The following is an 18224-nucleotide window of genomic DNA, read 5'->3' on the forward strand; positions in this document are numbered from 1 at the left end:
TCTCAGACACCTAATGCTTCCCAGTTGTGTGACCTTGGGCAAGTCACTTAACCCCAATTACAGAAGGAAGGAAGGAAGGAAGGAAGAAAGGAAGAAAGGAAGAAAGAATTAGGAAAGGCATCTTGAAGGATTTCAAGCAGATTTAAAATATTAGAGGTAAGGAGAAAAAGCATTCCATGCATGTGATGGGGAGGGTGGCTTAGTATGCACAAAGATGAAGAATGGTATGTCAAAATTTTCCTTTTGAATCTTTCATCTGGCTGAAAGGGTATTGTATCTTATTGTATCGGTCACCAATCATCTTTGACATATTATGTTTTTTTAACCTATTTTTTAACCTTTTACCTATCATGGGGACCAAATAAGTAACCAAGAGCCACTGGATTCACATGCTCCTTAGAGGGCAATCCATAGGAAAGAACCAAGGCATGGTCCCATCCACACATATTCTATAGATAGTACTTCAAACTAATTCCCTGCTCTCAGAGGATGGACCAAAAAGTTATAGTTCATGATAGAAGCAATTGAAATGAAAATAATGGGGAAATGGGGAAAGTCCTGGGTTTAGAGAAGGAAGTGACTGAGCTAAATAAGAGGAGAGGTAAGGCGTGGTGAAGAAAAAAATTGCTTCTATAAAAGAAGTATGGTACTTGTTAAAGTCATTGTTCAAGCTTTATTCCTGGGATTGACCTCTGCTCTAGCTCAGAATGATTCTCAAGGTATGATAATGTTACAGCTCTTTCCTTTGATTTAATTTTCATTTCTTTATTCTTTTTCCAGTTGTGTGATATTTTTGTTTTGAAAACTGCATTTTACTTTTTTAAAATGGAAACTCTGATTTACAGATCACCCACAAATACTAATATCTTCCCTCAAAAATATCCTTGTATCTATTTTATTTGTGCTCATATGTTTACAGAATATAAGCTCCTTGGAGAAGTAAAACTTTTTCATTGTTTTTTCTTTGTAAATTCTGTGCCTAGCACAGCACCTGACACATAGTGAATACATTATAAGTGTTGATTAATTGATTGAAAAATTGAATGCATCTTTTTCTTCATTCAATACCATAAATATAAGAGATATAGTTAACTTTTTTTACATTGAGAAAATAAGTATACAATAAAAAAATTAGTCAACTCAAATGTATAAATAGTATCCTATTTCTTGTCTTTCAATAGGTAGGGAAAGACTGAAGGGAAGGAAAAGTCAAGAACTTGAAATAAAATGTTTAAACTTTAAAAAGAGATTAGTAAACATAGTATTACTTATTGTACCCTTTAAAAATAGCTAGCTAGAATCTTGGAAATCATCTAGTTCAACCCTTCTCCTTTTTCATAGGATGTAACAGAAGTTTTGCCTAAGGGCAAACATATAACAAATAATAGAACCAAGATTGGAATTCAGGTTCTTTGACTCCAGAATTAATGATTTTCCATTTCACCACACTACTTTCTCAGCTGCCAAGAAAAAAAAAATCAATTAGAGCCAAAAAGTTATTTTCAAGACAATCAGAAGAAAGTAAAGTTCACATATTGTTGAGTAGTCACTTATTTCTTTCTTTTTATCTCATTCTTCTTGCATTCCTGGCCATTCCCTTTAGGGCCAATATAAGGTTATTTGTCCTTTGGAAACATGAGATGCCTTGGCATAGTGGAAAATGAATTGGTCTTATACTCAAGAGAGATCAGAGTTTTAATTCCATCTCTATTATATGCTACCTGTGTGGCTTTCAGCAATCTATTTAATTTGTCTTAGCTCTAGGTTCCTCATTTGTAAAATATAGGTGATAATATTTAACATAGCTATCTCAAAGAATTGGGAGAGAGAGGAAAAGAAAACTTTATAAATTGCCTGGTGCTATATAAATATGAATGACTATGATTATTTAAAGGTTCCTAAGCAGGCTTCTTTATGGAGTAGCCTCCTGCACTATTCATGGCAGTATAGTGGGAATATGCATATAGCAATCTACCCTAAGATCCCACTTTTGTATCTGTTCTACTACTGGTTTCCAAATAGACTGGACTTTTCCACAAGACATTGAGTTCCCCATGTCTGGAAATGCTCAAGAAAAGACTGGAAAAATACTTGTGGGGAATGTCATAGAAGAGATTCAAGTAAGGTTTAAACTAGGCCAGATGAACTCCCTATATTCCTTCCAGCTCTAAGGTCCTATGATTTCTATGATTGAACATCAACCTGTGAATATCCAACTCTTCCCCAACATCATAGTGCCACTACTGGTTCCAGTAGAGAAAAAAGGAACTGTACACTATCACTAATCAACTCCAGTGAAAAGAGAAGCTTGGAAAGGGGCAACATTTAAAAAAAAAAACAAAAAAACGGAGTTCCCAGAAATAGATACAGCTCTGTTGGTAAATCTCCAAAGTGGCTGCTGTCACAATAATCTCTTCCTCTTTTCCCATTTTAAATTGAATTTGCAGCAATTTCTAGAACATAAAATGGGAATGTTTCCTACTATGCCTCTCTTGAAGCAGCTGGTGGAATAATGGATGGACCACTGGCATCAGGAAGATCTAAGCTGACCCTGGGCAGGCCACTTAACCTGTTTGCCCCAGTTTCCTAAACTGTAAAATGGGAATAATAATGGTTTCTATCTCACAGGGTCATTGCAAGAATTAAATGTTTGTTGTGGTTGTTCAATTGTTTGGGGGGGTTTCTTTCAGTCATGTCCAACTCTTTGCCAAGAAACCCCAAATGTGAAGTCACAAAGAAAGAAGTGATTGGCCACTTCCTCCTTCAGATCTTTTTACAGATGAGGAAACTGAACCAAATAGGACTTAATGATTTTCCTAGGGTCACACAGCCAGTAAGTGTCTGAAGCATATTTTAACTCAGAAAGCTGAGGCTGTCTGATAGGGGGCCTGTTACCCTATCCATTGCACCACCTAACTTCCCTTAAATCAAATGAGACATTTGTTAAAAAATGCTTAGAATAGTGTCTAGCACATATAAATGCTTATTTCCCTATCTATCTTCCCATGGTATAGTGAAAAGAACACTGGCTCAGCTTTCATCGACTCTTGATGCTTACAATCAATATGATTGGATTGGATATGTCACTTAATTCCTTTTAGATCCAACTTTTTCATCTGCAAAATTAGGGATCTGTAAATTGAGATGGCCACTGAACTCCCATCCTATTCCAGATCTATGACTTTTAACCTATTGTCCTCCCACCCAGTCCCATTTCAGAGACTTCATTGTGAAAATCTCAACACACTAGCTTCTATTAATATTAAGCCTCTAAAAAGAATGAAAAGTAACTCATCATGTAACAAAAAAAGTCATAGTGCCCTATACATAGTAGGTCATTTTTTATATACCTATTTAGTAAAAAAGATTAGAGATGCGCTTAGATTTAGAGACAAGTTAGTGAACAAGATGCTTAGCTGAAAATAATTGAGTCCATTTATGGCAGTCTTCCCCATCTTGGCTTCAAAGAAAAGACGGAATGTATAGAGGTGGGAACTGATGGAATGCCCAAAAATGCAGGTATATCTCTTTGTAGTCAATTGGTGTGTTCTTAGAAAATTACATACAATTGCATTTTTACCTTTTTTGTTGTTGGTATTATTTATTTGCTTGTTTTTTCTCATGGTATTTTTCCCTTTTGATCTGATTTTTCTTATGCCAAATGATGAATATGGAAATATATTTAAAAGAATTGCACATATTTAACCTACATTGGGTTGCTTGCTATCTTGAGGAGGAGAGAGAGAAAAAAAAAAAATTGGAACACAAAGTTTTGCAAAGATGAATGTTAACTATCTTTGCATATATTTGGAAAAATAAAATACTATTAAGTAAATAAAAGAAAATTTTTTAAAAAAAGAAAACTACATGCAACAAAAAGGAAGTCATTTTTAATCTCAAAGAATAGAAAATGTAGCTTTTTCCTGCCATGGAAACAGGAGAAATATACCATAGCCAAAAATGGTTGTGACATAAAAACAAAGAGCTTAAGTAAAACTTGCTTTTTTAAAGTACATAAATCAAATCTTATTTTACTTTATTTTTCAAAAAAGAAGTTAACATTAAAAACCTTGTCATGAGTCTTTTTATAAAGCAAATTTATGAAATAAAATTAATAATCCATGAGTTAATCTGTTTTATAAGGATTCACTAGCTTGGTGAAGTAGAAAATACATGAAGCACCTGGAATCAAATCTGAACTCTGCCATAGCCATATGAGTGGTCACAGGCAAATGCCTGCACCAATCTGTGCACCAAAATTCCTTCTTTATAAAAGGAGGGCAATGGTTCAGGTGATTTCTAAGACTGCTTCCAGAACTCAGATTCTGATACAGTGTCTCTATATATTAGATTCACTAAAGAGGGGTACATATGTACAAATAAAAATGATGTGTCCTCTTGTAAGAAGTAAATATGGAAGTAAAAATGCACAACATCTGTTGCTCACTGGAAAATCTTTCCTTTTAAGTCTGTCACAGAAAGCTTTGCCAGTATCATTCATGGCCTAAGTGTACAGCATCTGACAGACCGAGTCCTTCAGAGAAGCAAGAGGATGATTCTGGATACTCTGGGTGTTGGCCTACTGGGAACCAAGACAGAAGTTTTCCACAAAACTACACAATACAGTAAAGTAAGAGGTCAAAAATATATACAATTAGTGCAAGTACGCCTGATGAACAAAGTAATGTAATATATCATAGCACAGTATAATATAATATAAAATATAATATGAGATGATAATATAATATCACATGACATAATATAGAGGGGCAGGCCATTGTAGCAGATTGGGCTTGCAGTCAGGAAGATCTGTGGTCATGTCCAACCTCTGAAACATCATGACCACTGGTGAACCACAACCTCTAGTGCCAAAGCAAATATTCTACCTCCCCCCAAACCCTCCCCTTTCCCTTACTTCTTACTATCAATCCCTATCTATCAGGTCATACCAGATTGCAATCAAAATGTCATCCTAGACTGCTCACTCTTTTTCATGCTCCATCTCCAATCTGTTACCAAGTCTTATAGATTCCTTCTATATGCATCCCCTTCTCTCCCTTGACGCAATCATCACACTGGTGAAGGGTCACATCATGCCTGGACTAAGGCAATAGTATTCTGGTTTGTCTCCCTGCCTCAGATCTCTCCCCACTGCATCCCATACTCTACCTGGCTTTCAATCTCCATAGTATATTCTCCCTATTCCATAATGCCAGTGACTCCCTATTACCTCTAGATTCAAATATAAAATTTTCTGTTTGGCTTTTAAAGCTTTTCATAAACTGGACCCTTCCTATATTTCCAGTCTTTATACTTTATTCACTTCCATATATTTTATGATCCAATGACATTGGCCTCTTGGCTGTTACTTGAACAAGATACTCTGTCTTCTGATTCTGGATTTTGACTTGTTTTGTTCTTGTTGTTATTTTAACCAGCTGTCCACTATACTTGAAATGCTTTCTCCAATTTCTCTAAGTTCTTTTAAATCTCAACTAAAATCACCTATAGCAAAAAGTCTTTCCCAATCCCACTTACTGGAGAAGGGAAAAGAAATAAGCTTTTATATAGCACTTTCTATGTGCCAGGCACTGTTATTATTTGATTTGTCCTTGCTATTATTATCCCCATTTTACAGATAAGGAAACTGAGGCAGTCAGCAGTTAACTGACTTGTCAAGGTTCGTGCAGTTAGTAAGTGTCTGAGAACACATTTGAACTTAGATCTTCCTGATTCCAGACCCAAATTTCTAGCTACCACACCACCAGCTGACTCTAACAGCACCTCTACACATTTCTCTGATGCTGAATGTCTTCCCTCTGGTGATTAGCTCTAATTTATCCTGCATATATCTTGTTTGCAGGTTGTCTCTCCCCATTAAACTGTGGGCTTCTTGAAAGCAAAGATCATTTCTGCCTTTCTTTGTGAGCTTAGGCACTTATCATAGTACTTGGTATCGCATAATTGGTACCAAAAAAATACTTTTTAACTCTAAAACTATAAATTTCAGACAAGTTTCTAAACTATATCAGTAAAATCAGTAGAAGTAGTTTATATAATTTCTTTATACCAATGAGATCACAGGTCTAGACAAAAATCAGTTACATGTACATATACACATAAGATATGGAATTGCATGTGAGTGTTATACATAGGTGCTGGTGTGTGTACCATGATAGATACAAAACATAGCAACATATACAATGTATAGAGTAAAAATAATAAACATGTCTATGATATAGATACATATAAAATGTATATATATATATATAGTAAAAATAATGAACTTTGTATAATATGTATAATAATGTATATAAATATAATAAAATATAGGCACTTATTTTTCATTAAGACAAAATATGTTCAGCATGTCTATAATAATAAATATTATATCATAGAGACATATTTCTACAATATAGGCATTTGGAGTAATTTTTTTTGGGATCAGACTTTTGACTTCATAGCTGTATGGAACTCCCCATGAGATGAGAAAACTCCCTCTACCAAGCAGATTGATATCTTCTTTGGACTCAGAGTCCTAAATAGTTGCCCAAAGATTTTTAAGGATATATGTGTGTGCGAGTATGGATATATATATATATATATATATATATATATATATATGGATTCACATATATTTGTATATATAATAACTTGCATATTTATGTTGCATAATATTATTCATAATATGCCTATATATATATATAAAGATATATTTAGAGTCACCATTGTATAGTGGATGGCAAGCTGGTCTCAGAATCAAGAAGACTTGGATCTAAATCTCAGCTCTAGCAGAAAATGGATATTCGATCTTGGGCATTCACTTAGCCTCTAAGTGTTCCATGCCATGCTCTGGAACTAAATTGCAGAGCAGGTCTCAATTTCAATAGTAGATATTTCTCACCAGGAGCTCTTTACACTGACAAAATCACAGATCTAATTTTTTTAAAAAAGAAAGCACACACACATGTAAATATAATACACATAATAAAAACATATATAAAAAGGTATGTCTAGAATAATCAATTTAGTACTGAAAAGTTTTTTTTTAAATGTGCAGATAAGTCAAACCTTTCTGTTCCTCAAAGTTCATCTGCATCAGGAACTTGTATAAAAGGCTGACAGTCATCTCTAATCTATATGAAGGAAGAATTAAAAAATCCTGTGGGTCAAAAAAAGAAGAAATTTATGGAATGTGATTTACATTTGTCATCAAAATTAGTTAGAATCATGACTCCAATCATTAAAGAGGAAAGAAAAAGCAAAAGAGAGATGGTGACCTGATATCCCAATTTAACTCTTCTGCTTTTGTTCCAGATCTACAATGCTGATGTATCAAGCTGTGTCTGGGGACATCCAGACCTAAGGCTCCCACCTACATATGCTGCTTTCGTGAATGGAGTAGCTGTAAGGATCTTGATCTTTATGCTGCTTTTCAAGTCTCAGATATTCATTATCACCAATTTGTCTGTGTTGTTTCTAAAACTTTTAAAAGATGCTTTTAGAAGCATCACAAGATAAAATTATGAATACATGAAGCAAAGGATTTGGGGAAGGAGGCTTTCATGAAGTACAGAACACTCCTAGGATACCCCAGCTATAACTCTGAACTCTTTCCCTAGGGGAATCTTCTCTGTGGCAAAAGATTAAAAAAAAAAAAAAAAAAAAACTCAATGCCAAAGCACCTTCATCTAGTGGAAAGCATAAAATACTAATGACCATAAAAGAAGAGCTTACTATGAATGATATTGACACTTTTAAGAGGATTTCAGAATGGAGCCAGAACATTTTCAGCAGAAGTAATCAGGGAAAGCTATATGAAAGAATGAGCATTCAAGCTTAACTTTGAAAGGTTTCAAAATGTAGAAACTTGGGGCATAGGTCAAAGAAACAGATAGGAAATAATAGTGTTCTGAGTGCTAGCACTAGGAATCAAAAAACCTTGACCTTGAGAATGCTTCAGACCCATACAACTTGTATAGTCATAGACAAGTCTTTTACCTCTCAAAAACAACATTTTCTCCATCTGTAAAATGGGTATAATACTTGTGTTTTCCTGACTTTCTTTACAACAGCTTAGAGTTGTTGTGAGGTAAGCTCTTCAAACAAAGCATTATATAAAAGTAACAGCTTGGAAAGGAATTTGGAGCTTAATTTTTTTTTAATGTGGAAGTAATTGAAAGAAAAACTGGAAAAGTAAGTTAGGGGGCAGATAATAGAAGGTCTTGAATGTCTAGATACAAAATCTGAACATTACTTGGGAGGTTTTGAGGAGCTATTGAAGATTTTTTTTAGCAGGGAATTGAAATAATCAAAGCAAAGAATATGGCATAACAGTCTAGAGGTGTGAAAAGCCTGAAACTGGGGAGACAAATTAAAAGACTTCTGCAGTGGACCAGACATGAGTCATATGTAGCTGAGTAGTGCAGCAAGTAGATATGGTAAAGAAGGGATTGAGGGAAAGATTATTGAGGGGAAAATAGCTAGACTTGTCAACTAACTTGATATAAAAAGTAACAAAAGGGAAAAAAGTCAGAGACAACTACGAGGCTAAAGCTTGCATGACACAAGAAGAAGGGAAAGTCTCTTTAAGAGAGAAAATAATGAGTTCAGTTTTATAAATATCAAGTTGCATCTAACAGCAAGACATTCAAGTGGAAACATCCAGGAAAAATTTGGAAATGAAACAATTAAGTATAGTAATAGCCACAGATTTTATTTGAGAAGGCAGTTTGGAGTGGGAAGTATTTGGTCCAGAAAGAAAACTGTTTCTTTGCTTTCTCTGGATAAAGATATTCTTTTCCATCTCTTCTCTTCTGAGACTAACTTTCTAGCCACTGGGCTCGAAACTTCTGGAAGGTGCCTCTTTATATCTGTACAGGAAGAACATCATCCTTGTCATTGTCAATGAGTGAATGGAATGCTGTTTCTGACTTACCAATGTGATCTTATTACTATCACTTAGATTTAGTGTGTCCAAGGTAATTTATGAGTGGCCTAGGTTCATTTTTATCTCTGCTTTTATGCTTTCAAGAAAAATCTCTTTGGTTCCTTTAAGTTCCTAAATAGATCTCTCTTTCCTTCTTCCTCTCCCTTTACACTTCCCTTTCTGTCCCCTCTTCCCCCATCTCTCTTTCTTCATGTCCTCCTACCTCTTTCCCCTTCTTCACTTCTTTCTCTCTTTCTCTTTACCTCTTTGTTTCTTTCTGATTCTCTCCTCCCCCTTCCACTCTCAGCTGCCTTTGAGTAAATGAAATACATATAGACCGATAACGTTTTTGGGTGAACCACAGATTTCTCTTAATACTGGCTCTAAGAGACTAGGTAAATAGTAAAGAACAATATAGAAATTTTCAACATAGATAAGTTTTAGAAGCTTATATATAAACATGGTTCCAGGTACTTTCTCTATATTTATAATTCTATAATTACTAAGTTTCTAATACAAAATTTGAACCCAGATCTTCTGACCCCACCATACCCATATCATGCTCCTTCCTCAGACCTTAATAAAAATATAGAGAACTTAATATAAAATCTCATCTCTGACAAAGTTATCTTCTCCTCTGTTGTTTTTAGTCCATTGGGACTGAAGAGAACTGAATTTATATGTGTGTGTGTTTTTTCTCTCCTACAAAGATTCACTCAATGGACTTTGACGATACATGGTACCCTGCCACTCATCCTTCAGCACCAGTACTCCCTGTCCTCTTGGCTTTATCAGAAGTCCTACCTCAAAATCCCAAGGTCTCTGGACTTGACCTGTTGCTGGCTTTCAATGTTGGGATTGAAGTACAAGGCCGATTAATGCACTTCTCCAAGGAAGCCAGTGACATACCAAAGAGGTATGAGGATAATTTGTCCCCAAGTTAAGGATAGTTGCTTTATTCATTACTCCATTTATAAACTAGTTGGTATTTTTAGGGCTCAGGAATAATCTAATTTACCCGAGATGAAATCTATTTAATACTAAAGGCTAATTTTAACCACCAGGTGGCATCACCAGCCACCATCCTAGTCTTATTTATCCAAAAAGATCAGTTGTTAGCAAATACTGACATATAGTTAACATAATAAATGCTTCTTAACTGAATGATTCATTCACCTGACCATCATTAACTCTGCTCCACTTAGGGAAATTGCTGGTAAAATGCAGACTTTCTTTTGATCTTTCAAGAGTAACCCTCAGATCCACTTCTCTCTGGTGTGGCTAATCTTTTTATTAACCAAAGGATAAGATCAGTGAGGAGTTTACCTATTCAGAATAGCTCTGAAATTTCTTACCACAAGAAAATCTTGCCTTACTCCTGAACCTGCTATATTTCACTGAGCCCCAGTCATGTGCACATAATGGAATTAGCCCCCATTTTAAACAAATGTGTGGATATTGGATATGGTGTTTTTTATTTATTTATATTTATTTATATTTATGGATATGCTCTTTTGTATAGTAATCAATAAGAAAAATAAGTATTCTGTAATAGAAAATCAGTCACACAGCTGGAGACTAGGATTTCTCCTAAAGCCAGTATTCCCCCGGTATATAAGCATGCTCTCTATTCGGCAGTTGCAAGAAAGTCACAGTTCTGTTTATTTTGACTCTCCACAACCATTATCTCCTCTATGGAGGGAAAGAAATAAAGGGAATATAATGCAGTTCACATCTAAATGTTAATTCATAGCTTCTAATCGAGCCAATCATTAGATAAAGAAATGCTAGATATAAGTCTCAGCTCTTCCTCATGGCACAATGAATATTATGAGGGAACCCTAGTGTAGAATGAACCTCCTATAACCAGTGGTGTCCCATTCTTGTCAGAGACTTCCAACTGCTTTTTTACTAAAACTAACTGTAAACTAAAATACCCTTACAATCATATCCCACCATCCTTCTATTTTTTTTGACTTTATTTGTAGTACTACCTCATTAATTGTCCTATTTACCTCATTTCTTTTTAGATGTTCCTTGTGGGTTAGTTGCTAAAATTGATGCCAAAATCCCAAGTCAAATTCCCCAGAAATTTTTATTTCACCATATAAATTCACCAATAAAAATTTCACCATGTATTTGATCATGCAAGAGTAAAGGATAACATTGGCTTACCTTTGCAAACCACTGCCTGCATTGTCTTTTTAATAATCCCCTGCAAAAGAGTTTAATCCTCAATGTAATATAAACCTCTAATGAAATACAATTAACTGGCCTGTTCTGTGTTCTGCTTTCCAGATTCCACCCACCAAAAGTTGTAGGAACTTTGGGCAGTGCCGCTGCTGCAGCCAAGTTTTTAGGGCTCCACCAAACAAAGTGCAGAGAAGCCATGGCAATTGCCGTTTCCTATGCAGGGGCACCCATGGCAAATGCTGCCACACAGACCAAACCTCTCCATGCTGGCAATGCAGCCAGACATGGGTTAGAAGCTGCTCTCCTGGCTTTGCTGGGTCTTCAAGGGAACCAGAAGATCTTGGATTCAGAGGCAGGGTTTGGGGCCTTCTATTCCAACTACACCCCACAAGTCCTACCAGCTTTGGAATCTTATACTTTGCTGCTAGACCAACAAGACATCGCCACCAAGCGCTTCCCTGCCCATTTAGGAACACACTGGGTGGCAGATGCAGCTGCTGCTGTGAGAAAGTACTTGCTCCCCACTGACAGAATCAAAAGAATTGTGCTCAGAGTCCCTGATGTCAAATACGTGAATAGACCTTTCCCAGCTTCTGAGCATGAAGCTCGGCACTCATTCCAATTCATTGCCTGTACTATGCTGCTTGATGGAACCATCTCAGTACAGTCATTCCACAAGAGCCAGGTTGGCAGACCTCAAATAAGGGAGCTGCTTGATAAAGTAGAGTTGGAGCATTCACCTGACAATCACCCTAATTTTGATACACTCTACTGTGAAGTGAGTATCACCCTTGAGAATGGAAAAACCTTCACAGAACGCTGTGATACTTTCTATGGTCACTGGAGGAAACCACTGAACCAAAAAGACTTAGAAGACAAATTTAGGGCCAATTCTTCTACTGTGCTCCCCTCTGATGCAGTAGAAGGCATTATAAAGGCAGTGAACAGATTAGAAGACATAGAAGATTGTTCTTTGCTAACCACACTCTTAAAGAGGCCTTGTCTACCAAAGAAAACTTCAAAATGTACTCAGCATATGCTTTCCAGTCATATCTTCTCTTGATACTTCCAAATGATTGAAGGGTTTTGACACTTAAAAGAGTCAAAGGATGATAGACTTAGAAATAGAAGAGCCCTTGGAGATCATTCAGTACACTCCCCTAATTTTACAGTTGAGGAAACTGAGGCACAAAGAAGTTATTTGTCCACAGTTGCACAACTACTGTTTGAGACAAGATGTGATCTCAGGTCTTCTTGACTGTCCACTCTACCCCCCCAGCTGCCAGCTGATTTAGTAATTGCTTTCAAAAGACAAGCACCTGAAACTTGGGTTCCCTATCAATCAACAGATTAAATAAACAGTGTTAAGTCAGGCAAGACAAATCCAATTCAGACACAAATCTCACTCGGCATATATGGAAATCACAAGTTTATCTTGGTGGAAAAGTAATGGACATATTTCTTAAATAACATGAAGCATTTTCAAGATAATGTACACATTGCTCAAGATAGCAGGATTCCAAGATACTCAAACAATGACAGGATCATATACCTGAAGCTAGAAGAGACTTCAGATCCATTCTAGTCCAAACTTTTCATTTTGCAACTGCAGAAACCAGGGTCCAGAGAGTATAAGTGTCAGAGGCAAGACTAAATGAAACTTAGTCAAGAAATACCTTGCCAGCCAACTTCCAACTAGAGGGACTTCCAAAAGCTCCATATCCGAGGAGAAATATCCACATAATAAACAATTCCTTAACTCTAGAGAAGAGGTATACAGCTTCCTAGTAAGATTTCTTAATTAGTCCCAAGCTCACCCTCCCCAAAATTCCATGATGACATAAATTCCAGGCCGGGGGGGGGAGGGGGGGAGGGGAAGAGTCAACTTTGTTATTTAAATTATGCCAAAGTACACTTACCTAGCAAGAGATCCTGGTAGGCAGATGTGGAGATGCACATGCTTAGGACTAATGAGCCAAGTAACAAGCTATGAAAGAGTTTGTGGAAACCAACAGATGAGGGAGTGATTGGAAGCTATCAATTCTTAGAGAACTTGGGCAAAAATTAGTTAATTTTTTTTGTGTTCTGTTCTTCTACCTATAAAAGGACATCTAATTACTGTAATCATGCTTTTAGTCCTATTTTGTTGAAATATATATTTATATAGATAAATATAGATATATTTGATATAGATTTATATAGATATACTAGATAAAGTATGGATATCCTGTATCCATATTCTGAGTACATTCTTTCCATCATTATTTACAATATGTTCATTTACAGTTGATTTACATTGGTAAATTGGTTTACATTGTTTCTCAAGAGCAGGGACTTTGTATTGTTTCAATTGATATCTCTTTTTTCCTCCTCCTCTGTTGGCCCTCAATATTCCCACCCCTAGCCCTCAGATTTAACCTATGAAGCATCTAGTAGGCATTGTACTCCTTACTTAATAAATTTTATTAAACTGTCACATGCTATACTTCTCATCATTCATTATAAATAAGAAATGAAAATTGCTACTTTCCAACCCCAAAGAAGGAGAAAGGAAGCAAAGGGATGCAATGTAATTGATTAGCCAGAAGACTATGAGCTAACAAAACTGATACTGATAGTCCTTCAAACAAAATATGTCCTGCACATTAGCAACCATAGGTGAATGGAGCCACATTAAGACAGTGATAGTTATATCTACCCTTTCACCCTGGCCCAATGGCAGCATAGAAGTGCTGGCTTAGGAAGCAGCAATAATATAAGTTCAAGGATAATACTGGCTAGCAAACAAGAGGCAGCTGCCTTCAATTATGTTCTCAGAGTAGAGATTGAAGGTAACATGTAGAAGTGCATCAGCATTTCACTAGTGTTTGGGATTTTTTTATACTAGTCACTGTTCTTTTGGAAATCAAAATCTTCTAGCAGTCATTCAACAGCTAAGACATATTAATTAAGTTCTTACTGTGTGCCAAGTTCTGTGCTTAGCAGTTGGGATACAAGAAAGGCAAAAACAGTCTCTGCCTCAGAGACTTCACACTTTAATATGAGAAATACCATGCAAATAAATATATATAAAATAAACAGTGAAAATGGAATGCAGTCTCAAAGGGGAAGGCTCTTTATCAGTGGAGAAAACCTAGAAAGGCCTTGTGAATCTTGAAAAAAAAAAAAAAGAAAAAGAAAAAAACATGGAAATCAGGAGATGAAGAAAGGAGAATATTCCAGACATAGGAGGAAGACAGTGAAAAGGCACAGTCATGAAGTGTACAAAGGCCAACATATAAAGTAGAGAGTAAGTTTTTCTATCAAGTGTGACAGGCATTATAATTTGAAAAGCAAGGACATGAAAGTGTTAACCATAAAATAGTGCCTGATCTCAGCCACATAGTGCTGCTGCTTCTCAAAAGCAACCTCAAACATGCCTAAGAACAGGAAAGATATAAGGAGGTATTGCCTAGGGTACAACTACTACTTCTCTTATGACACACAAATATAACTGCCCAACTCTTCAATGCTCTTTGTTCTATGACATCAGGCAGCTTGTTGGACAGCCCCATACACAAACCTTCTCCCAGGACACAGACAATCCCCAATTTCTTACTATACATACTTGGTTGGCTAGACCAATTGCAGTTAGCCACAATCTATACCAAAAGGAATATCTGTCAAAGGTCAAATAAAAAATCCTAGCAGTATACTGAAAACTCAACAAACAATGAATATATTTAAGACTTAGGAGAACTCAGGACCACATATAAACTTGTATAGATCCATTTAAGTACCTCATAAATAGATCTTAAGGCATCTGTTTGGGTCAGGTTGAACATCCAATTCTCCAGCCAGGAAAAGGCTTGGTAGTGATAGAAGGAAGACAATACCTTATAGAGGTAAGTAGTACACCGGGTCATGTCCTGAAAGTAAATTAAAATGTCATCTTGAGACAATATTACATCACAATCCAGACAATCTCAGAAAACATTCTTCATGAAATGTTGGAATACTAAAGTTATGTTGCAACTTTTTTGAGTTGTAACCAGCTATGTGTTTCCTGGCTAAACAGAACTCTCTATGTACAACTGTCCCTTGCATGTGTATCATCTTCAGTGCTGAGGGTGTGCTAGTTAGTGTGTGTGTGTGTGTGTGTGTGTGTGTGTAAGAAATTCTTATTGGCACTAATTGTGCTATGCTATTTAATTGTTTTCTGCTTTGAACAAGTATATTCTCTAACTGTAAAAGGAAAATAGGGATGTTGGCCCACAGTTTCTTGAAGTGAAATCATTTTCTGGGAATCTCATATATGAGAAGGACAGATGCAACATCTGAAAGGGGTGTGAAATATGACAAGTAAAGAAGGTAGTGAGAGTACCTAGCTGCCTTCGATGATTTGAAATCACCAGTCAATAAACATTTATTAAACATTTACTATGTTCCAGGCACTGTGTTGAATGCTAGGGACATAAAAGACAAAAGATAACCCCTGCCTTCAAGGACTTTACAATCTAACAAGGGAAATGACATGCAAACTCCCCAGATCCAAACTAACCACATTATGCTGCAGTATGAAGAGGTTTGGCTCAAGATTAGAAGGACATGTGTGTTTAATTTCCACCTCTGACAGTTACTACTTGTATGAATACTTAACATCCCTATACCTCAATTCCCTCAGCTGTAAAATAAGAGGGTTGGACTATATGGTCTTTAGGATCCTCTTTAGCATCCCTTCTAATCTGGTTCAAACGTGTCAAACACTATATAGAACTAGAGAAAGACACATACATATTTCACTTCAAAAATTAAAAAAAAAAAAAAAAAACTTAAGAGAATGTAGCTTTCATACCATAGGCCCCTTAAGTTTTCCTGGAAGAATTCTAAAATGTAACTAAATGGATGCTTAGTAACATTCTAAAAGAAAAAAGGGAAAAAAAAAACAAACAATGATTACAATAGACTATGCTAGGCTGACCTCATTTCCTTGCTCTGCCAAGGTTGCTACATTGAAAAATCAGAGGAATAATATAGATACAGTTTCACCAAAATCTTTCAAGGTATTGGAGAATATAGAAACAATATGGATTTGGCTTCCAGGTTTGGGGGTTTCAGATTTCCTGAAACTGATCTTCCAAAACTGTTCTGAGTGTGAGAATCTAAGGATAATAATATAGATACTTTCCTCTTACAACCATTCCCCAGCTGGATCATCCTCCAAGAGTCTTTCCTTGCTGTTGGTCTGTGGGACCCAAAGTTATTTTTTCTTACTGCCTTCCTCATTCTTTTTCTGAAAATGTCCACACTTTATTCCCCTGGAAACTGCTTTCTCATTTCACACTATCCATTTTTTTTTTTTCCTGACATCTGCCTAAAATAGATTCTACCAGCTATCAGCTTTAATGGTGAAATTATTTCAGCCACTTAAGTGATTTTCCTGAAGAAAGTTAGATGACATTATCCTGCTAATAAATGCTAGGGTCCCTCTTTACACCCAGGATCAATTACAAAGTCCCTTATTTCAACATTTAAATCCCTTCACAACCTTCCTACCTTTCCAGATCTAGCTACCTTTGCATTGTCTATTCCCAATGCCTGGAATACTCTCTTAACTGTTCTCTTTTAGCTTCCCTTTCTTTCAATAAGACCAGCTCAAGTCCTGACTTCTGTTCCTCCCAGTACCTTCTCTGAAATTAGCTCACTTCTCTTCTATGTATATACATAGTTATGTTCACATGAAACTCTCTTAAAATGTGAGCTACCTGAAGATAGAAATTCTGAGGGGTTTTGCCTTTCTTGTATCCTTAAGAACTTAACAGTCTGGCACATGGTAAATTCTATATAAATGCTTGTTGATTGAATATCTCATGCCATATATAGAGCTGTCCATGAATTTTAATTTCACTTAACATTGTGCTTTGGTGAAACTAAGGAATAATCAAATGATGTTACCAGGACTATTATATGCCTGCAGCAAAAGAAACTTATAATCTTAATAGCCATAAATATGGGCTGACTTTTGCTATTAATATCACTTTAAGATATTTTTATGAGAATACATTACAAATCACTTTTTGTGAAATGACAAATCACTTTTTAAAATATATTTCACTTTTATAGCAATTTATGCGGAAAAACCAATTAAGAATGCTACTCACCTTATGACAGAGAGGTAATGGACTAATATGAGCCACATTCTTGGATGTGGCCAATGTTTGAATTTATTTTTCTTGTTTAAATGCTATAACAGTTTTTGTATTTATTTGGAAAGGAGATAAAAGAAGAAAAAACTGCTTGGTAATTGAAAAAAAAGTTTTTAAACAAGAAAAAATTATTTTAAAGAGATCAATGTAATAATTGAACAAATATTTATAGGATATCTATTTTGTATAAGATCCTAATCATTAATATCTTTCTTGAAATTCCCCTAATCAGAGGACTAAAAAGATAGCTCTCTTTCTCCTCAAATTATCTTCCATTTACTTATTGTTTGCTTTTCCCAATGAAATGTAAGCTCTTAAAAGACAGGGAATGCTTTTAATTTATATTTTTGAGTCTTCAGTGCCTAGCACACAGTAGATGTTTAGTAAAAATACTGGATGAATTGAATTGGATAATTCCATTTTATTCTTATATGTGTTGCTGAAATTATGCCAAAAGCATATTCCTGTTGATGATTCACAAGAACTAACCAAGTAGATCAAAGGAGATAATTCAGAGAAAGTACTTTGCAAACCCAAAAGTGTTATAAGTGCTATTATTATTAAGTATCCTTTAAAGATCTCTTAGAATAATAACAAAACCCAATGAATGCTACCAGCTATGGAAGACAGAGATTTGTATTGATAATTTCTCTCTAAATCAGCATTATCTCTAGAAAAGTAAGAAAGAAATGCCTAGTACCTTGGGCATAATTGCAGAAAACTGACAAAAAAAAAATGTTACTTTATACAACTAATGAGGTTATTTCAAGCACAGTACAGAAATTCAAATACCAAGTGTTCTCTTTGTCACTCTCAAGTTCAGTCTGAGATGTATATCATATTTACAAAAAATTATATTTCAAAATCAAACCAACCTACTATGTAGCCATTGGCACCTGTGAAGTCTCCAACCTGGC

General features: G+C 35.7%; 1 protein-coding gene across 1 annotated transcript; it reads left to right on the top strand.

Moving 5' to 3' along the window:
- The first annotated feature begins 665 nt into the window (after window positions 1-665).
- On the top strand, window positions 666-12642 carry ACOD1 (aconitate decarboxylase 1). The gene is made up of 5 exons (XM_023500567.2): window positions 666-719; window positions 4469-4630; window positions 7318-7407; window positions 9640-9845; window positions 11228-12642. Exons 1-5 carry the CDS (start codon window positions 708-710, stop codon window positions 12183-12185), a joined length of 1428 nt encoding a protein of 475 aa, XP_023356335.1. The 5' UTR covers window positions 666-707; the 3' UTR covers window positions 12186-12642.
- The last annotated feature ends 5582 nt before the right edge of the window (window positions 12643-18224 follow it).

This window comes from Sarcophilus harrisii, chromosome 3 (assembly GCF_902635505.1).
Source record: "Sarcophilus harrisii chromosome 3, mSarHar1.11, whole genome shotgun sequence".
In the NCBI taxonomy this organism is placed as follows: Eukaryota; Metazoa; Chordata; class Mammalia; order Dasyuromorphia; family Dasyuridae; genus Sarcophilus; species Sarcophilus harrisii.